The sequence below is a fragment of the Diadema antillarum genome, unplaced genomic scaffold (genome assembly GCF_040938485.1).
Source record: "Diadema antillarum isolate AM-2024a unplaced genomic scaffold, OU_Dant_1.0 seq00000881_RagTag, whole genome shotgun sequence".
Lineage (NCBI taxonomy): Eukaryota > Metazoa > Echinodermata > Echinoidea > Diadematoida > Diadematidae > Diadema > Diadema antillarum.
Window position 1 is genome coordinate 399,691 of NW_027271745.1, and position 22,841 is coordinate 422,531.

The 22,841-nt window shown below is 37.9% G+C and overlaps 1 protein-coding gene across 1 annotated transcript in view; it reads right to left on the reverse strand.

Moving 5' to 3' along the window:
* The window catches only part of LOC139740784 (exocyst complex component 7-like), a 29,641-nt gene continuing 6,800 nt past the window's right edge, over positions 1-22,841 (reverse strand). The window contains exons 6-22 of the mRNA XM_071651358.1: positions 22,677-22,794; positions 20,795-20,833; positions 19,766-19,953; positions 18,312-18,376; positions 17,571-17,605; positions 16,983-17,095; positions 15,021-15,125; positions 13,000-13,119; positions 12,062-12,160; positions 11,632-11,691; positions 10,734-10,803; positions 9,395-9,460; positions 8,720-8,840; positions 7,800-7,895; positions 4,566-4,686; positions 1,327-1,460; positions 1-322 (exon numbers count right to left, since the gene is read on the reverse strand). Of these exons, the coding sequence (XP_071507459.1) occupies positions 226-322; positions 1,327-1,460; positions 4,566-4,686; positions 7,800-7,895; positions 8,720-8,840; positions 9,395-9,460; positions 10,734-10,803; positions 11,632-11,691; positions 12,062-12,160; positions 13,000-13,119; positions 15,021-15,125; positions 16,983-17,095; positions 17,571-17,605; positions 18,312-18,376; positions 19,766-19,953; positions 20,795-20,833; positions 22,677-22,794 (1,647 nt within the window). The 3' untranslated portion in view covers positions 1-225. The remainder of the gene's footprint in view (positions 323-1,326; positions 1,461-4,565; positions 4,687-7,799; positions 7,896-8,719; positions 8,841-9,394; positions 9,461-10,733; positions 10,804-11,631; positions 11,692-12,061; positions 12,161-12,999; positions 13,120-15,020; positions 15,126-16,982; positions 17,096-17,570; positions 17,606-18,311; positions 18,377-19,765; positions 19,954-20,794; positions 20,834-22,676; positions 22,795-22,841) is intronic.

Here is a 22,841-nt window from a genome sequence, read left to right on the forward strand (position 1 = left end):
TATTACATTTACATATTATGTAAAGACATTTTCCCTCTCACTTTATACAGTCCAAAGCCACTGCTCTCAAATCTGCAGTGTGGTTTAAAGGGACACATGAAACTTTAGCCTTTCTCACAGAGACATTTCTTGCTTACACATGAGATGGTCCAATATTGTCACTTTCACATTCTACATATGACAGAAGCATTAAAAAAAAGTCCTTTAAACAAGTCATTAAAAGTCTTATAAATCAAAGAATTTGTCTAGCAAATCCTTAACCTGCTCTGGTGAATACTTCATGTACTTCTCTGGATTCTTGGTAAAGTTGGTGTTGAAGTATCTGCAAAACGGGGATATCAAATAAAATTGAGCGTATAATCTGGGCAATTATCATGATTTATACAAAAGAGGAAATATACATCTCATTAATTGAGAGCCATTCAAATCATCTTGTGTTTCAATGCAAGAAAAACGTAATTCAATTCTTTCTTTCTTTAGCATCACGAATATCTGATATGCATGTGTCACCTTTAACATATCTGAAGTTTAAACATTTATGCAAGTTTAAATGGCTCATTTTTTATTGAAAAAAAAAATGTATGCATATTAAATGATGCAACAACGTGGCCTCAATACTAATAATGTATGTAAAATTCTACATTCATTAAACAATTTAAGCCTAAGAGGCCATCTCCATACGTAAGAAGCTGTAGAGTCATCAGAACAAATCTACAGTTGATCAATATTTCCCGCTCTTTTTTTCTTTTTTTGCACCTCACATCTCAGGTGTGATTTTACAACAAAGAATGTTCAAATATAAGATGCACCTCAAACCATAAAGCTCAAGTAGCTCACAATTTTTTAGCACCCTATCTGAATATTACTTGTTTAGTGTGAATATCTGGCAGAATGTGATGTTTTCATAATGAAATGAAAGAAAGAAATAACTATACATGCAAATCTATTTCTCTCATCCACACTTAAGTTGTAATACCATAATCATTCTTTGGACAATTATATATTATTCACTTTAATCATGTTACTTCCCTCATACTTTTTGTTCAAATCAAATAACAAAATGTAATATATGTGTACTTCTATGCAGTAAACTAGCATGTATTGTATATTGAGAGACTACACAATGAAATGAGACATTCAAGGATTACTTCACCTTGCAGAGAATAGGCCTTCACCTAAGCCGTACTCACAACGATAAATCAAACATGTGACAACAGTTTTTATATTAATGGTTACTATAATCATATTGTCAATAAGTGCTTGGGATTCCCCACCCTTCAAACTTTCATCTTAATATCCCTGATAGATTGGGGAAACGAGACTCACCTGTCCCTAAACTGAATATATCGAGGTACAATGAAGTCCCTGTTATCTCTCCTCACAGCTTCTCTCAGGGTGGAATCAGGGATGGCGTAGCAACTCTGGATCCGGTGCAGCTCCTCAAGTTCAGTATTGAAACCCTAACATAATAAGCAAGAGAAATTGTTTGTTTCAGTCTTTTAATCATTTCCTTCTTTTCTTTTAAGATATTGAGCATTACACATAGCAACTTCAATATTGTGGTTCCACCATGTTTATCATCCTCATAATGATCATCAATTTTCTTAGCAGCAACATCATTAATTTTCTTAAAGACATCAATATTACAAGCATAATCCATTTCAATCATCATCAAAGAGATTTACCCCTCATTTTCTTTTCTTTACATAAATGCACAATACAACCAGCAACCTAAGTACACGTACCACCACCCCACCATCACCCATATCATCATACTCATCATTAGTATCACCCTCATCATCATCATCATCATAATCATAGGTAAGCATCATCATCATCAATCATCATCATTGTCATTATCACCAACATCACCACCACTTTTGATAACCAAGTCTAAGTAAACATTCAGTCCAACACGCTTTTGTTCCCACAGTATTTTTTTACCCCCATACTGACTGGGAACACAAGAGCACGGGCTCAAGAGGAATTTCATCTACACCATCACTCCCCCCCCCCCCCTTACAGAAAATTTTAGAGCACTGTTTGCTTAAGGCATAATAGGAAGCCATTGTTCGTTAAATATTTGTCAAAGTCGAAATTTTTGTGAGCAGTTTACTTAAGGCATAATAGGAAGCCATTGGAAGGTAAATATTTCTATCTTTGCTTATCACTGCTATCTATACAAATGAATTACGAGTTAAAGACAAATGATTCAACATGGAACAGCTTCTTGCTGACGTAGTGCTTGCAGTTCTTGTCTGCATGCATGGTGGTTTTGAATCTCAATACAAAATGTACAAGGTCCATAGCTTGACACTTCTTTTTGGTTCAGTGGAAACAGAAATTCTTCACCTGATTAGCTTATCTACCTGACCTTGTGGGTCATTGTCAACTACAGCTACAGATAACACCCCATCAATTTCTCAAAAAGTAATTTTGTGTGAGTGTTTGTGTGTGTGTGCGCATACGGCAATTTCATTGAAACACCAGTTGATATACTTCTTGATGATAATATTGAAGAGATAGAACAAAGTTCAATGGCTTGAATCTCGATCCATACATCACACAAAACACAGAATGCTTTACAACACTGTCATATTCACACTCCATATACAGGTAGTTCTGTTTTGTCATCTGTCCAAATATAATGAAGTTAAAATGAAATGTTGTAAGGGAATATAGTTTACATGAAAATTTCAAATTCATACATTGTTCATTAACTGTATGCATTTTTACACGCAGTATAGGTTTTGATGTCGGTAGTCATTTAAGAGCTGACATACATATATGCAATGTATCATATTTTTTTTCTTAGTTTTTTATTTAGAAAATGACCTCTGATATCTGAATGGAATAAGAAAGATTGGTAGGTTCACATATCTCAAATTGACACTTACAAAGAAACAGTTGTTTTGTTTTTGTTTTTTATGTATGCCTGTTAATGAAATTTGTATTTTTTATATTGTAAACTGACTGTTTTGAGTGCACCAGGTGGGTTGGGGAGGATGGCCTGAGGGCCTAAGTCATTTAGTTGGCTCTTTCCAGACCCGGGCTACCCAACCTGGTGCCCCCTTACCACTCCAATGTACAACTTTCTGATTTTGAAAAATGTATTTGTGATTGAAAGCCGAATAAATAATAATAATAATAATAATAAATGAACTGTAAATTATAAGACAAAAGAAGGAGAATGCTTTTCACACTGGATGAGAGGCTATTCATGCATAAATGACTGCCTTAACCCATTGAGGACGGTTTGATTTTGCTACAACACGCATTTCCCATACACGCTTTCCCGAGTATACTCGGGACTTGTCCCCAACGGGTTAAAAAAATCAAAATAATAGCATGACTTGTTCCTGCAAAGCCTGGATGTTCAAGTTGGTGTAAATCTGGCATCATAATGTCTGGGCTACTTAAATAGGTAATGGAAGTAGAAGTTTGCAAGAAAAGTTTCCAGTTTAAAATCTCTACTCTCTCTCTCCTCAACTAAAGACCCAGTAGCATAGGAGGCCCTGCTCGGATACATTCGAGAAGCCCTGTAACAAATCTGTTCATAGCTTTATCACTGATCTTTATGTACGTACACACACAGCTGAACAATCTCAACTGGAGTCGACCATTAATGATGAGTGTAGGCTTTGATGCACATATTCACTGACAGGCGCTATTCGTGGTTTTTGAATGCACCCCCAGTGGAGTAAGATCAATTTAATCGGGATGTCTCCCCACAGCACCACTTCTTTTAATGCATAACAGTAGGAAAGTACATAGATATGAAGATATATCTTTATACACACAGACAAATAGATACAGTGCACTCTTGTAATATCAAACACGGTTACAACGAAATTCCAGTTACAACGAAGTAAAAATTCAGGCCGCAACATTATCCACTCTATGTATTTTTATTACCTTTGCCAAGGGAGGAGGTTATGTTTTCATTACCATTGGTTTGTTTGTTTGTTTGTCTTTGTGCAAAATAATTCAAAAAGTTGTACACTGATTTGGATGGAACTTGCAGGAAAGGTTGAGAATATCACACAGACCAGATGATTAAATTTTGGTAGTGATACAGAAATTTTTATGGATTTTATGAAGGATTTTCGATATTTTGGCAGGTAGGGTCAATGAACTTGGGAGGTCAAGCTGCACATTTTTGAGGTTTTCATACGCACACTAAAGTGCACGTTCTAGTTTCTGCTAGGGTGAGGCACGCGGAGCTGAGGGTTGATGACATAACAAAAGGCTTCTACAGTACTGTATATTGGGGTAATTTTCAGCATGCATACGTGTATGGGTGGAAATCACTGATCTCTACGGTTAGCTGCTTGGCGGAGGTCTGCACTCTCAGAGTGCTTCTCTAGTTGTTTATTTGTTCGGTTATAACAAAATTTCAATATAACGAAAGAAAACTGCAGTCCCTAGGACTTTGTTATAATCCTGGCAGTCGACTGTATATGGAAGGATATATGAAGATCCGAAAATACCATAAGAGACATGGAGAGTAGAGATCGAGTGGGAGATGAGAAGATGTGGAGGGAAAGGAGGACAAAGTGGCCCACCTTGAATTTCTCTTTGATCTGCTGGCGTTCCTTGTCCTTCAGCTTGGCCGCATCGGGGGCGAGACGCTGGGTGGCTACAGGCTTGTTCACCTCCAAGATGTGGGCCAGTACCTTGTTCCAGCTGTGGAAGAGACACCCCATCATAGGCTCATTACACAATGAGCTCCTTCTTAGAGTCTTATTACACTTACTATCATTACCATTCAGTTCAGTTCAGTACAGTTCTACTTCTGCATTCCATTGTCAATATACTGAGTAGCATCACGAAATCCTAACAAAATTCTACAAAGTGTCAGCATATTGCATGAATTATATGCATAATCACTATATTATGTGTAAAACAATCATAGGGAAAAAACCTAAAAAGATATACAGCACTAGGAAGATGGCCCCAGGTTATATTGCAACAATAAATAACCTATCAAGGTGCTGTATCGTCCTGTATGAGATCGGGTATTATTTTCTGCTGCAGACATAGATCATTGTCAAATGTTCATTTTTTTTTTCTTTTATCATTGTCTCTTTTTTTTGGCATTCATTATTAGTTTTCTTTTTCTTTGCTCCAAAGTTCACAGTTTCCCTGGCCTATGTTTCATTGTACATTGTACTGCAAACCCATATCTAACAAAATTTGTATTCATTGAAGTGATTCCATAAGTCCCTAGAAGTTTGATAAAACTGGGCCCTGTTTCATAAAACTGTTTCATAAAGCTGTTCGTAAAGTTATGCATGACTTTACGAACGACTTAATTATAGCAAGCCAAGTGGATTTCCTAATCATTGTTAATTTCAATAGTTAAAATTGTAATTTGCAGATGATGATTATTCTTACATGTTAACACACTCAGTTTTCAGTTGAAAGTGTATTCTTGCCCCATTGTAGATGAAATATTGACATATACAGTCATACTTTGTTAAAACGTAAGGAAAAAAAAAATTGGCACACATATTGGCACTTCATATTCGAGTTGTTCGTAGAGTCATGCGTAACTTTACGAACAGCTTTACGAAACAGGGCCCTGGGCCCTGTTGCATAAAACCCTTACCGCTGGACTTACCGCTCCTTTCTAGCGGTAAGTCTTCAAATTAGCGGTAAATTTTAGAATCCTTGATGCTGATTGGCTGTGAGGCCTAATTTTGACGGTAGTTACCATTGAAATTCAACGGTAAGTTTTATGCAACGGGCCCCTGGAGTTCACTGCACTAGTTCAGAAGTTAGGTCTGCTCAATAGTCTATAATTTACATGATGCATTATCACTTACTTCTTTCATTTCAAATGACTAAATCTTCAAGTAACCTTTAACCCCGAACCTAACTGGAAACTACCCACCATTTTCATCATAAATTGGTTGAAAATGGGGAAAGACCTGCAAGAGCGATTAGATATTAAACAGTTCTCCACATAATTTTTAAACAAGACGGCACTATATGAACACTGCAGGCAGACAGACAAAAACTCATCACCACATTGCACTAAAATATCTGGTGAGTGTCTGAACGCACTTTGCCCTTTAGTTTTGTGCAATGATTAACGCACAACCAATCCATTTCTCTTTTAGCTTCAAAATAAAAAATCTTCATCAATTATTAATCATCTGGATGACACACAAAAATTGTTTGGGATCTATTTGCTTGGCATCATTCCACAAAATTAAGTTATGTTAAAAAAAAAAAAAAAAAAAATCCCCTCTTCAAGTAGTCTCTTTTGACAACCCCTCCCTCTTCATGCTAGGAAATAATTAAAAGTAGTGTACCTGAGTGTCTGTATCTATGCACCTTTCAACCAGGTATACTTGCTTGCCAATCGATTGTGCCAAACTTGTACTGTCTATGGAATATCTTGTCGGTCCTCCACAGCTACATTCACTGGATACTAAGAAGCCACTTTTGCAATTTAGGATGAGATTGACAACTGATGAAACTGCTGCCTTGTATGCCTCCTAATAATAATATTCCCAGGTCATTGTATGCAATTATCATTTGTAGCCAAGACTAACTTGCGGCTGTATAAAATATAATGCTAAGTTTCACTTCTCACGGTCATCTCCAACCTTTTGCTTTCTTCCTCCCCGACTTTCCATTTTCTTTCTCCTTCCAGCTCTCCCTTTTTGATATATATCACTTTCACTCTTCTATATATTCTGTATATTTTGGGGGCCTTGTTCAACAAGCTGTGCTTTATTTAGATCCCTCACAACATTCACTGCATAAACCTGTGCCCAAATGGGCATGCGCTGATATGACGTGACATGAGCTGACATAAATGTGCACACGTACCTACTTTGTACATGTACATTATAAATTGTTGATTTTATGTGAATGTCTGTGAAAACAAAGTGAAACTGAAAGTGAAGCATTAATCCTTTCAGTGCCAGAGACTTTGGACAGCATGCACATCAGTAAAGAGGGTTTTTTTTTTTCTGTGCCAATTTGGTACTAAGAGTACTCAAAGGAATAATGTTCAAGTGTCAGCGTGTGTGCTGCCTTTTTAAAGGCATTGTTTACCATTTGCAGATGAAACAAAAACCCAGGTTTAGTGCTTCAAAATAGTTCTAAAATCTGAGTTAGGGATAGAAACAGCCAGTGTAAAAAAGTTAATCAGTATAATCAATGTCAAGTACTGTAAAATATACAAAATGTGAACAATAACTATAATATTTATAGACTAAACTGTCTACAGTTATGGTTTAGTGAGAAAGAGAGTGATATTTTCTTATATTTTAGGCTTTATTGCAAAGCTTTTATACGGTAGGATGTTTTGTGATACAGCTGATTTGCATATATGCATCAAATGCGATAACTCGAACATTTTTAAAATCACTGCTCCCAATTGTAAACACTACCTTTAAGGAAAACATGAAAACAGATTATTTCCTCCGATGACAACCAGAAGGGTGATATTGAAATTTTGGGGGGTAGTGAGTCATTGGTATCACGTTGTGGAGCTTGATCTCCTCAACATCATGGCGTCAATTTTGAATTATTTTCATTTTCAGTAAAATGTTAAAAAATTAAAACTTTTACCCGATATTAGGACTTTCATTTCATGAAAAGTTACGTTTCGCTCTTATTTATGCTAAAATCTTATAATGCGACAGTGCCCTTCTAGTTCTCAGCTGATGATTTAATCCTGCCAATCCATCACTGCAAAGCATACGTGTCCAACAAGAAAGAAAGGAAGAGAGAAAGACTGGTGGTATCAAGCCCTGGATACTTTTAAGGGGTACACCAACCTCTTGGAGTATTCCTTCTTCTGTTCCTTGATGATCTCCTCGTAGTGGGACTCGATGTCAGGATTACTCAGGACCACAAGCTTTATCAGGCCACTCCTGAAGTGACAAAAGATGCATTTAAAAAAAAACCAGAGTCATCTCACACAGAGAAGTTCGGAAATGGTTACTGAAGATATAGTAAAATAGCAGATTAAATAAAATAATTTCAAAAAAAGGTTAATGCACGCTGATCATAAAAATTAGCTTAACGAATTTACATAAATTTCTACAAGAGGACCAGTTTTGAAAGGGCTACTAGGAAGACAAAATCTTAACACCATTAAAATTCATTGATGCAAAACACAAAACATACACACACACACATAAACACATCCCAAATATCAACAGGTGGTATCGGCTACTTATAGGTGGCATAAGAAAGTCATAAGGGGTACTTTGGTTAAACTACACATCTATCAACATGCCATGATTTTGAAATCATGGCATCCCACATCAACATCTCCAAACTGCATGCACGATAGATTAAACTACATACAAGTACATAATATACATTTTTTTTTTTTTTTTTTATGAAGGGGGGGGGGGAGGGTTGAAATCGCCAACCAATCAACATTCAGAGAGGCTGCTCTTCCAGTTATCCAAGTGATGCAGCCTCCTGTTGGGTCACACATGCTTTTTAATAGGCAAAGAGGCATGGTATTTACTAGCACTGTGCATGCTGACTTATAACGTACATTAGTGAGATTTACACTTTGTTTTGTTCACCATGCCACCTCTCACTGACACATGACATTCCCATCATCCCGGGATAGTTCCAAGAAACTGCTGAAAGGGATTATCACTTCTGGGTTCAAGGGACGGAGGGGGGAGGGGGGAGGGGGAGGAATAGGGCAGCACCAAGGATAATGGTAAATGCTCACCGCTGAAGAGACTTAAGGATGTAGTGGTAGTTGTTGAGGAGGAACATGGCCCCAAGGTACTGGTCTGAATAGGTCTTGGCTTTCTGGTCCAAATTCAGACTTAGAGCACCAAGGACTTTACCTGCAGAAAGGATGGTAATTGTGTTTTTACCGTGATTCAGGAATTTCACTGCGAAATGTGAATATTGTGATCTGTCATGAATGGAAGTTGTGATCAAATTGAGAGTTTACTTGTAATTGGGAGTATTGCCTTGCAGCTTTCTGCAATAAGAAAAAAAAATCTGACTTTATTTGTATGAATGACACACAGTTAAATAAACAAAATACATCTAAAGACAGATAATCTATATAGACAGATAGATAGATAGATAGATAGATAGATAGATAGATAGATAGATAGATAGATAGATAGATAAATAATGGACAGATAAACAGGTGGATAGATTGATTGACAAGATATATGAAAAAATATACTAGTATATATTCATTCATAACTTTATACTTCTAATGACTGCTTAGCTAGATACAAAATATAAATCAAATCAATAAATGAATGCTATAATTATAATCAATCTATTAATATATAAAATCAATGTTCTAGAACAAATGGAGTAGGGCACATAATTTTGAAGAATATTTCGTTCAAGGTATGGCTGTTAAATGTGAGAAGCTTACCAACATATGTAGCCACTCTTCGCTGTTTGGCCTTTGGATCAGCACTCCTCATCTGAAGTGTGGGATCTGCAAAACAACAGCAAGAAACTCGGAAATCCTCTTTTCACACACTATAATCTTGACACAACAAATTCTTAAAAAACAAAGAAAAAGGAACAATAAGCTCTCACACTACATTGTTGCAACAACAAAAAAGTAACAATGGAAAGAGAGAGGGGGTAGAGAGAGGGGAGGGGGAACATTCCAAGGCAAATTATGAACTGTAACAGTATGAGATGGACAATGTAATAAATTATTCACTAAAGTTTGACTGACAATCTTTTATGTTTTTTATGTCTTGACAGGGAGGGGCACATGTTTCAATAGCCTAAATGGGTTTTTATGGACAACACAGTCTTTATGATATCTGACAGTGTGTAATCATCCAGTCAGAGCATCCAAGTATGTGCAACACAGCAGAATAAATATGAGATGTTTACCAACAGCCATGGCAATGTCCTGAATAGATAAGATAACTGACTTATCTGGATTATAAACTGAATGCATCAGTATCAGTGCCCAAGCCTTGCTGATGAACAGCAAACATACAGTTCACTTAATACATTGTATACACTGTAACACTGGAAAGGACAGACATCTGCAGTGGGTAGCTCTACTCTACATCCTGGGGTACGGAGAGCCACTTTATACAGATCAAAAGATTATTTGAATCGAAGCATGATGTTTTTCAAAAGTGCTGGACATTCATGAGAAACAGAAGATGAACAAACAACTCCATTTCATATTTCAGTCAGCTGAAAGCAAAATAAGGCAATGAATAATACATAGCAGCCTCATTTATCCTTTTTATCAAGTGTTTCCTCTATGAATTAGAAACTAAGACTTAATCTTCAAAATTCAGAGGGTATCATTTTGCCATTTACTTGACTCTTATCAATATGTCATATTTTCTTCATATCTTTTTTTCTTTTTTCTGATCCGTCATCTCTTTTACAGGTTTGTGTGTGAGCGTACTTTTATCAAAGCTTAGGTTGTCTTGGAATAAGTACTGTCTAAGCTGTTATTTTGCGAGGGTTTAATCTTCGTAAATTTCGTGAATCACTGTTGGACGGAGAATTTAACAACACGTAAAGTTATCTCGAACTGACAGACATTCATGCACTTATGATAGCGTCGGTGTCAAAACTGCAAAAATGTCCGTGTCCTCGTCATTCACGATAATATTTGTACGTGTAAATAACAGCTTATACAGTATTCAGTAAATACGTTCCATTTTTGCAATATCATACTAATTATGTCTCCATCTGAGGAGAAATTTGGCCCAGGATGTGTAAAGTACCTTTCTGGGTGGCCAACATGGCTGCCGCAGTCTCCACATAGTCCAAGAGATTCTCCAGGAAGATCAGGGCCTGAGAGAAAAGTTTGAGAGTTGCGTTTGTCATTTCCAGATATACAATGATCTCTCCAGATACAGTATGCTGAACTACCATTCGTTGATGCCTTCCGCAAACTTTGAATATGCCATATCAGTGGTTTTCACTTGGACTCATGTAGCAAAGATTTGTTGGGTTGCCCCGAGTCTGATTTCAGAAAAAGATGGTAGGATAGCAACTCTTGCTGGAATAGCAACTTCCCAAAGCAACAGCCAATCAGGAAGCTGGATTCTTGTCATTACCATGACACTTAGCATTGCAGCAAGAGTTGCTATCATAGCAACTTTTTTACGAAATGGGGCAGACAGAATGAATCTTACACTATGACCATTGCACTGTGAACACAACACCACAATGAAAGAGATTTTTGTTTTCTCATTGGTGTCTTTAAAAAAATTATCAGACTGATTATTCTGTACCAACAGGTCACATACTGCAAAAATGTGGTATCAAATAAAATTTCAGTGAGATATATATACAATGTCAACTGTCTAAACCCATACAACATGAAGTTCTGCTCAGTTAGCATTCCACATGGATCAAACAAAGTCCCTTTCAAACAGAAGCATATGGTTGTCCATATGGTGAAAAAGAAGTTATTTACATGTATTTCAACCTGGTTTTTCACATTCAGAAGCACACAAAGAGCCACAAGGTCTATATGGTGAATACGCAAAAGATTTATGATATTAGGTTAATCCATGTACACATCCTGTTATGATTATTCATGAGCTTATGGAGACTAAGCTGCTTGTAGACCTAACACTGTTTTTGGTTGGCAATGAATGTAATTAGGATACTCACATTACTGGTTAATCCGTGAACTGTTCCATCTTTGGGCATGTTTGATTTGTCAGGATCATTCTACAGAAATGAGGTGGAAAAAAACAAATTCAAACCTTATAGACATCCAACTACTTTTTCCTTCTGTAAAAGGCAATCTCCTGATAATACTCATTTCAGTCATAATGATAGCGATACTAATGACAATAACAATAATGATTATTATCTATATACCTAAACTTTTAGCAGTTTTTCTCTTTAAAGTGAACATCACTACTTTTCCTAGTATTTCTATTTGAAAAAAAAAAAGTTCTGAAACTCTCAATAATCCAAAAAGAACTATTACTACATTAGCAATTACCACTATAACTAATACCAATACTACAGTAAGTGTAGTAGATGTACTGGTATCTTCTATTACCAATACCAGGCTGATATAGAGTACATTTACCTTGATGATGTCAAAGAATTCCTCCAGAGCTCTTGAGCCGGTGTTCTCCAGACTGGAAACTAGCGAGGGAAGCTTGCTTCTGGTGCTGGGAGCCGTACCCTGCAGAGACATAGCCACATCACAAACAGATTGCAATTACATCCTTGCAAATGACCTAGTCCCAACATATCTAGTTTGTTACTTAATACATCAGGATATCTTCCCTAATGCCAGCATTGTGTGCTTTAGTATTAACCCATTGAGGACGGTTTGATTTTGCTACAACACGCATTTCCCATAGACAAATACCCGAGTATACTCCAGATTCGTCCTCAACGGGTTAAATGCCCGTGGAAAAATGCCAGAGCTTCCCTCTACACACAGCAGAATTCAATTCAATTCAACTCAACTCAACTCAACTCCATTCAATTCAATTCAATTCAATTCAATTCAATTCAATTCGTCTTCATACAGCAGAAGATGGCCATCACCATATGATGCAATCTCAATCTCTGAATAATCATTTCAATTCAATTCAAGTCAGTTCAGTTCAATTCAATTCCATTCCATTCCATTCCATTCCATTCCATTCCATTCCATTCAATTCAATTCAACTCAACTCAATTCCATTCCATTCACTCTGCCTTCATACAGCAGAAGATGGCCATCCCCATACAATGCAATCTTACTCTCTGAATAATAACCCGCCCCCCTAAAAGCTACAGAAGGCCACACTGAGGCAAGATATTGCCATAACTGAGTGAATCTGATATGACCACACTTGTCAATCAATTTGCATCGGTAGGTAAAATTGCAAGCAATAATCAAAAGCTCTTACACAGGAATGCTCATTATTTCAAGTGCATATTATGACCAATTTGGTGGACACATGGATTGATAGTAAGAAGTTTTTCCCAGATAAAGTCCTGCTTGTTTCTTCTTGTGGAGGTGAAACCCACCTGCAGAGTCTCATCAAAGTCGGGCCTGACAGCCAAGAGATGCTTGAGGACTGGGAAGATGCTGAGGACGGCGGTGTAGTCGTGTTTAGCGATGGCACGCTTGGCTGCACTAATGATGGCCTGTGTGGTGGAGCAGAAAGAAGGTACTGTTAAACCAGAAATTTTCACGCATACGAAACTTTCGTGAATTTTCTCGTGGAGCCAAGATTTGCAAAACTAGTTGTGCTAGTTGTGCACATTAGGCCCGAATTCACAAAGGTGGTTTAAACTTAAACCATGGTACAAATTTAGACCATGGTCTAAAATAAGCGTTAAATAGGCGTACCAATACATGTGCGCATCAATGCACGTTTTTTTACTGGATGCCCGTTAGCGTACGCAATCTGTCAATCATAAATACGCAGAAGAAATATACATAAACCATGCTTTAAATTTAGACCACCTTCGTGAATTCGGGCCATTCAGTTTAAAGGGATAGTACAGTATTGGTGGAGATGAGAATTGGGCTTTTAACTTTTTGCGAGATACCAAGAAAACACTTATGATATAGTACAGAGCATACCATTTTAAGAGGAATTCAAAGTTTATTTGATGAAAATCGGGTTTGGAGTGAATGAAACATCCAAAAACAAAGTAAAAACAAAGCGATCGTAATAAAGTGTGGGTCCCACACTTTATAGAATCGCTCTTTTTTGGATATCTCAGCCATTTCAAAACCAATTTTCATCAAATAAACGTTAAATTCCTCATAGAATTACATGCTCTTTCATATTTCATAAGAGGTTTCTCATTATCTCACCAAAAAATGTTAGAAACCTGAAATTATGTCTCAACCAAAACTGTACGATCCCTTTAACTGTGTTTTACAATTGACCAGCAGTGTGTTTAACAATTCCCTATGATACTTGTACATGTTGCATGGTCATGATTTTTGCATGGTTGACAATTTCGCGAAAGTTTCATGCCGCTGCTGTTTCTGGTTTTAAAGTAGTCACCAACCACGACCCATGGGAGAGCAGTAGTTTGATCTGTTAGCATCAAAGTATTCCTCAGACTGTGCAAAAATGCAAACAGCTCACTGTTTTTTTCAAGCTTTTCTGATTTCTCCATGATCCTCTCTTCGAATGAACTTTTGTTCTCCACTTTGAGGGGCAACTGTTAACTTTCTGATCACAGTGACTTCATATTTGAAGACACTGAAAACATTTTTTTTTTCCTCTCTCTCTCTGCAAGCACAAAGTAGGAAGTCAGTAGCTGAAAATATTGGCTTTCTTCTGTAATCGATGCATCATGACCGTGAAAGAAAGGTCAGGACACATTTTAGCTGTCATTTCAAGCAACACTTTCACAACACTGATCACCCTCCAAGCTTATCATTAAAGGTACTGTTTACCATTGGAAGCAATGATTTAAAAAATGTTTGAGTTATCACACTTCATGCATATGTGTAGGTGAGTTGTGTCACAAAACATCTTACCATATAAAAATTTTGCAATTAAGCCTAAAATGAAAGAAAGATATTATTCAGGGGAGTGAAGGTTCAGGTGCGAGTTTCTTCACTTTGTCTCCCTCTACAAAGTGAATTTATTAAGATCGCAACTGCTGATCTGTAAATTAACAAACATGTCAGAAAAAAGGAACCAGTGGGACTCGAACCTGTCATCTACTGCTTTCCAGGCAGCGACACTACCACCAGGCTGTCCCATCAGGGCTTCACTGCCGGCAAACAGGGACAGCCTGGTGGTAGTGTCGCTGCCCAGAAAGCAGTAGATGACAGGTTCGAGTCCCACTGGTTCCTTTTTTCCGACATGTTTGTTAATTTACAGATCAGCAGTTGCGATCTTAACAAATTTAATTTGTCGAGGGAGACAAAGTGAAGAAACTCGCATCTAAAGCCTAAAATATAAGGAGACACTACTATTTCTCTCAATAGACCATAACTGTAGACAGTTTATTCTTGAGCCAATTTTATTATAATCATTGTTCACATACTGTATATTGAACGAACTCTGTGGTCTTACCTCCCCATCATGGAGGATAGTGTCCAGGGGCTTTTCTATGATCTTGTCAAATGTCTTCTTCTGGCTCTCCTCTGGGATGATGGTCGTCATCAACTGAGCTTCACTCTGCCACGAGATCAAGGCACAAATTTTTTTACATAAACTTGACTTTACATAAATGGGGGTCACTTGTCACATTTATGCTCATGTATGAAATTGGTTATTTTCACCATACAGCATAGTCCAGCCCCTGGACTGCACTAAGAACTTGAGTGCAGGCTGGTGGGCATACTCTGCACAGGTACAGTTCATAACAGTGCACTGTGCAGGCACAACACACACACATACATGTACCTAGCCTTTTTTGGGGGGACATGCAGGTTTGTGGGCATTGCGCGGTTACAGGGGATAGCGCAGTAAACAGTGCAAAGGCACATTGAGCTGAATGCATAACGAAAAAAAATCGTCCAGAATCTGGACGACATACAGCACCACAAGTAACTCTTTAAATACAGAAGCATTTCATCTTCCTTTTGCTTTTAGTTGAAACCAGTGCCGTATATTAAGAGAGTCTGGCCAACTGCTAATTTGGACGCCATGTCGTTACCGCGCGTATTACGCGTCACAGGGTTAGCGTGTACGCTCAGACGTAACAAAATAACCAAGCCAAATAAGGGGCAGTTAACAATGGGCATTGCGTATGAGCGCACTTCAGTAACGACATGGCGCCTGTAGATCACGGGACCAGCTTTTGACCAATCACAGGCTTCAAAACACATAAGCCAAAAACCGAGTTGGCCAGACTCTCTTAATATACGGCACTGGTTGACACCAGTTCTCTCTCAAATGTCATCCCAATCTTCATAACAACAAACTTGCTGGTGATGGCAATTATCATCCTACTATGTGAAAGGTGTCAGCCCTACTCATAATAAACCAAGAAGCAGTGAAAAAATTCACTATTCCTTGATCTTATAATATTTCCTACATTATGTCAAGACGTCTCTCTTTTGCTGTGAGAAAAAAAATCATGACACCATTACATCACCCAATGTACTGTTAAGTATGAGAATGAATTAAGTTTATAGCTTTTATCAGCTATGAATGCTCCTCATTACACTACCCACACCCTTTTTGATTGCACTCGTTTAAAGAACCCTGTAGTGCAGGGAGACATGAGTGGTCTGATTGAATCCACCTTCATTCACTGCCCACCGGGGTGAAGTAAAAAAACCACAAATAGCACCAGTCAGCGAATATGTACAATGAAGCGTACGCTTATCAGCAATGGTGAACACCAGCAGGGTTCTCACAGAAATTTGAAAACAGAATTCCATGACTTTTCCATGACTAAATTGCTGCTTTCCGTGACTTTCTTTCTGGCACGGTTTCCAAAATCAGACACGTTATGATGGCCTCCACCTCCCCTCACAGCCATCCGTTCCACCCTCTATCTTACTCATGACATGTACATCTATTATCATCAGTATATGTCCCGGGAGTTATGTAGAATTTGGGATGTCACAAAACTGGAAAAAATGGAAATCATGAACACCAATAATAATAGCAGAGTATGATCACAGAGTATGAGAGTTGCGAGACACGACAAACTGGACAAACTGCCATAGCCAAGAGGTAAATGCAATTCCATGACTTTTCCATGACCTTTCACAAATTTTCCAAATTCCCTGACTTTTCCCTGACTTTCCATGACCACAAATTTTTCCAGAATTTTCCAGGATTTTCCATGACTGTGGGAACCCTGACCAGTCAAGATTCTTCAGCTGTGTGTGCACTGACATTGAGATTAGTGATAAAGCTGTACCCAATTCGTTTCAGGCATTCTCAAATATAGCCTAGCTGGATCAACCTTCCAACTCCATGGTATCCCCATGCTACCAGGTTTTTAAAGACTACAGTGTGAAGTAAACCAATTTTTTAACCATAAATCTTGTCGATAGTATCGGAATATGGTTGTCTGACCTGCATAAGCCTGACGAGGCTGCTCACACAGTAGAGGTAGCAGGCTGTCTCAGGGTCCAGCTGCTCTTCCTTCCCAGCATTCTCGGTGACCCCTGACCCTGTCCGTCGATGACCTGCAGGAATAGGAACAAATAATATGACAACCAGTGTTGCGATGCATGCACCTCATAGAATTCAATTTTACAATTTCAAAGGCATTGTTGGAACACAATCCAAGCAATGTGTTTTATTCAAAAGAGAAAACAGATTCTATCACCTGTTTTTCCAAGCATATACTGTGTTTTTTTTTACATCAAAGATTAACATTTGTTAAGCTGGAATGACATTGAATATTTCACATCAAGTCCATCTTTGACATAAATGCATTGTACTAACTCAATATACAAGTATCAAAACAGGTATCTTAAAAAGCAGCATGATTTAGAATTTAAGAGAAAAAAAAACAGAAGAAAATTGCATGGATTGACACTTTACCTAGTCATTCATTCCCAAATATCAAAATTTATTTTAATTCTTCAAAATTTTACACAATATTTTGAGAATGTACACAAAACAAAGATATATCATAAACTCTGCATTATCACTTACCAAGAAAATTAGGGGACACCATTCCTTTCCCACCTCTGAAAGAAATAAAGAGAAAGAACTGCAAATAAAATTATGTTACATCAATAGCAATGAAAAATATACAATAAACCTCTTTTCAAATTATTGTTTTGAACTTACCCATTAAAGATGTCTGTCATATTATTCAATATTCTACACAATACCAAAGATCAAGCTAAACTAACTAGCACCCAAATTTCCCTCATCCCAGTAATGACCATACCATTAATCAGCCTTTCTCAAAGAGTGTGCGTTGGTGTTTCTGGTTTACTGTTTTGGTTCCATCCTTCATGTTGTATAATGAAGGTATTGGCATTAATTGGAAAACTGCCTTCTCAAAATTATAACCTCACTACTGATTTGTGTGTTAAACCTCTTTCACACTAGCATTCCACAGACTTAAAAACATGTTGCCCCCAAAACACTAACCCTTCTTAATCTGATCATGTCATTGGTCCACTATCCATATTAAAGCCACGACTGTGTCCACGTTGACATTGCTGTTGTCTTAAAATCTAGAATGTCATTCTCGTTTGTGATGTGATGTCACAATGTCATCATATTCATTCAGTTCCTTAACCTTTACTCCTAGAATCAGAACTTCTTCTTTTTTTTTTCAAGAGCATGCTAAAACATATCAAATGTCTATAAATTGAACCATCAAACATGCACTAGGTTCTCCTTGCAAACTATGAGGAAATGCCTCGTGTTGTAGAGACTTACGATCTGAGAAGGTGCGATGATCTCTTCAGCGGGAAATCTTTTGCCTTGTGCAGCTTTCCACCGATCTGTTCGGAAAACATCACAGAAAAAAAAAAAAAATTGCCATCACCAACAGTTACGCTGGCAATAATGGAAAATTCTGTTTTGTAAGTGCAGTGGGAAACTAAATGGGCAAGCAATGAATCTTGCACTAGCTAATAAACTCATGCTTATGCACCGTGCAAAAACAAGAAGCAAAAACAAAAGCAGCATTCATGTGATTTATATGATATGGATAGAATCTAATTCACTTGCCTATATCATCTGCATGCTAAACAAAGTGTTAGCAGATATAATTTTGAATATTCTGCCAATGTTTCCCAAAATGTCTTCATTAAGAAAAATTTATGGTGTTCTGTTATACATTTGCAAAAATTTCCGTGAGCATTATAATTTGGTTTCTTTGAAGACTAAAAAATTGATAGAGAAATCCTTCGCTGTATGCAGCATGAAGCTAAGCCTGCAAGAACTCGCACATACTTTGATATAAATTTCATAATCCCATTGCTCGGCCAATCGTATAGCAGGCACACAATCATTATAATCCTCATCAGTAATGGTAATTATTATTAATGGCTGTATCAACATCACTATGATGACTATCATTATAAGCAGTAGTGGTAACATAGTAGCTGTAGTAGTAACAGCAATAGCAGCAATTGTAGGAGTAGTACAGTGCACTCCTATTATGACAAACACAGTAATAACAAAATTCTCCTTACAACACAGTAAATTCAGACCTGTTCAGCTGTAACAAAAGAAAGCTGCGCCGGTCATGAGGACTTTGTTGTAAGAGGAGTGCACTGTAGTAAAAGCTGTGATAAACAGCTGTAATAGCAGCAGCAGATGCAGTAGTAGTAGCAACTAGAAAAGCACTCTGATAGCGCAGACCTCCGCCAAGCAGCTATAGTACTTTCCACCGTGATCTTGCTCTTCCATACAAGAGATGAGTGATTTCCACCCACTGAAAAAAATCGCCCGATTTCCCAATATAGAAGCCTTTGTTACGTCATAAACCCTCAGCTGCGCGGCGCGCCTCGCCCCAGCAGAAACTAGAGCATGCACTTTTAGTCCGTGCATACAAACCTCAAATACGCGCAGCCTGAACTCCCAAGTTCATTGACCCTACCTGCCAAAATATCAAAAATTCTCGGATCACTACCAAAATTTAATCATCTGTTACTTGTATCATTCTAATTCTTTCCTGCAAGTTTCATCAAAATCCGTTCACTACTTTTTGAGTTATTTTGTACACGGACAAACTAACAAACAAACCAACAGTAATGAAAACATAACCTCCTCCCTTAGCGGAGGTAATAATGGTAATATTAGTACTACTTGGGTGCCGCATGACTGCCTGTGATATTCTAAAGGGGAAGGGATGTGCAAGAAGTCATGCAGAACAAACCACGTACTACCATTGGGGAGTAGGGCCCGCCAGGGCCCGTCCCGCCGGACTTCTTGTTCAGGTGGTCCTTCAGGCCCTCCATGGACTTGCGCAGGGTGGCAGAGCGGATGGAGTGGTAGATTTCGATGAACTCTGTGGAGTGTCCGTGGGTAAGGAGCCACTTGGTGATCTCCGACAGTTCTTCAATGATCTCGTCTGTCACACAGAGAGAGGGATACATCTCGATCAAGAGAAATTTCCTGCTTCCAACACTTTTTTTTTTTTGTTGATTGGCATTGTATACACTTTGGGTTGGAATGTAGTGTTTGATCTGATTTAAATTCCTCGTTCAATAAATACAAAATGACAATACATGAATCATAGCTGCAAACCATAAATCAGACACTAGCATCAAAACAATTTAAGTAAATGCCTCTACACAACAGTTCTCAATCTAGCTTTTACGACCCAAGGCCACATCTTTTCCCTCTCTTTATATTGTGTGTGTGTTTTTTGTTTTTACTATGTTATGCACTTTCTGTACACTTGTTTACAGGCCAAATGAATAATAATTACTGGGTAAATAATTGATAAGATGCAGGATTCCTTGTAAGCTTTAAACTTGAAATTTGGGAATTCTCAAGAGTTCTACAAGACATCACACATATTCCAGCCCAGCTTGTGATAGGAGCAGGAGTAATACAGCTAAAAAGACCCCCTCCCCAATCCTTTCCCAAATCTCCATCCCTACCCTATTGCATGCAAAATCTTAAAATCTTCAAGTCCTTTTAGCCATTCCCACACCCCCCCCTCCCATCCTGTATTTGTTTTGATGCATAATGCTCTAAAATTACCATCTTGAAAGGGAAATGGCACACAGGATCCAAGTACATGGTGTAGCACATAACTTGCCCCTTTCAAACATCTTGGGCATATCTCTTGCTCTATGAATAACCACACATTATTTTGCATCACCCAATTTTGAGTTTCTAAACTCTTCATATCATGGCAGATGTGTATGTACAACTTGTTTCTGTAATAAAGATCTCTGTCCCACCTGGTAGCTGCTTCAGTGCTGCCTCTTCAGGACTTAATTCTGCAATAAACATGAAGATAGCAAAGTTATGCAGCAAATTCATTAAGCAAATAATCAATGTTGGTGAAGGTGATGGGACAAACTATCACTTCCGAGGCGATCTGGATGTAGCTATCTTTCCGAAGTGCAGCTGAGGAAAGATAGCGTACACATTCAGATCGCCGAGGAAGTGATAGTTTGTCTCATTGCCTGAAACTAAAAGTTGATTATTTGCTTTATATTCCACATCTAGGGTTCTAGAAATTCCCATTTTAGTCCACATCAGAAACCGTTTTAGCTGTCTTTAGGTATTCTTAGGGCTTTAGGCTACGTGTGCGCGTAGATGACAAAACAATGAATTTGCTGCACGCACCGCGCGGCACTGAAGTGAAAGTGCATTGCACTGTGTACTATCAAGTGACCTAGTTAAATGATAGTCCACAGTGTAATGCACTTTTATTTGGCGCGTACTCATCTTGCGCTAAAACTGTATGGACTGCCAGAGATCAGCAAAACAAACAGCTGTCTTTATAGATGACAAAACAATGAATTTGCTGTGCGCACCGCACAACACTGAAGGGAAAGTGCGTTGCACTGTGTACTATCAAGTGACCTAGTTAAATGATAGTCCACAGTGTAACGCACTTTTATTTCGCGCGTACTCATCTCGCGCTAAAACTGTATGGACTGCCAGAGATCAGCAAAACAAACAGCCGTCTTTATAGATGACAAAACAATGAATTTGCTGTGCGCACCGCGCAACACTGAAGGGAAAGTGCGTTGCACTGTGTACTATCAAGTGACCTAGTTCTTCTCAGGTGATGTGATGGGCAAAACTACACTTAACATGTGATCAGCTCTTGACCAATCCTATAGCAAGATTCTTAGAATGTGGAATATGAAGGAGAATATCATCACATCATACATCTTCGTATTACACAAGTGATACCATGTAACTTCTTTGAAACGATAGCATGGAGATTCATGCATTGGGAAGGCAGGCCTGATGCAGATACACATTCAAAATCTCCATAACTAATTGCATACAGCTTTATGACTGATTTCTATGTAAGTACACACACAGCTGAAAAACCTCGACTGGGTCCAAACATTATCATGAGCGTATGCTTCAACACACAAAGTCGTTGACAGGCAATTCCATTCTAGCAGGCTGAATTAGTTGCAGTTTTTGAATGTACCCTGATTGGCAGCCCATGCAGATTCAGTCATGCCACCTTTCTCTCTCCACACTATCAGGTGTTTACATTGTTCAAATACTATATACGCCATATATTTACTGAGTCTAAATTTTCGCGAATCGGAACTTCCTGACGATTTTGCGAGTGGTTAAATTCGCGATCGTGGAGTACTGTACTGAACAGAGAAATGCGTACGTGTACATCACATTCATATCGGGATCAGAGTAATTATTTCATTTTCATCTTTAATTTCGAGAATAGCACCTGACTCGCAAAATTTGTGAAAATAAAAACCTCGCGAAATATTCGGCGTATACAGTAAGTGAAAATCTGTGAGCGACTGGATTTACAATGATCAATTTTGTACCTGCAAAGTACTAGCATTAGACAAATTAATATGAGAAAACTTTACAAGAATGGTAATATTTGTTTAAAGATATATTGACAGGAACATTATTATTTCATAAATTATCTATTCTTGAGTGGAATATTTTACCCACTCTATTAAGCTCAGTCTGCACAGTTTAATTTTTTTTTTTTAATCTACTGACTAACTAAAACATTGAACAGTGTCTTGAAAACCAATTATGCAATGCAATTTGATGAAAACGACATGAATTCATTTGTAAGAAGGTACATCAAAGAAAAAAATTCTAGAAATATACCTTCATCAGTGCCAAGAATATCTAGAATTTTGATGGGAGTAACGGGACTGCTGTGTCTAGACAGAAGATTTCTGAACTCCATTTGTAGCAGGTCCCTCCCTGTGGTAAATAGAGACGTCTGGAAGCAAACAGAATAAAAATCATTATGGTAATGATGATGATGGA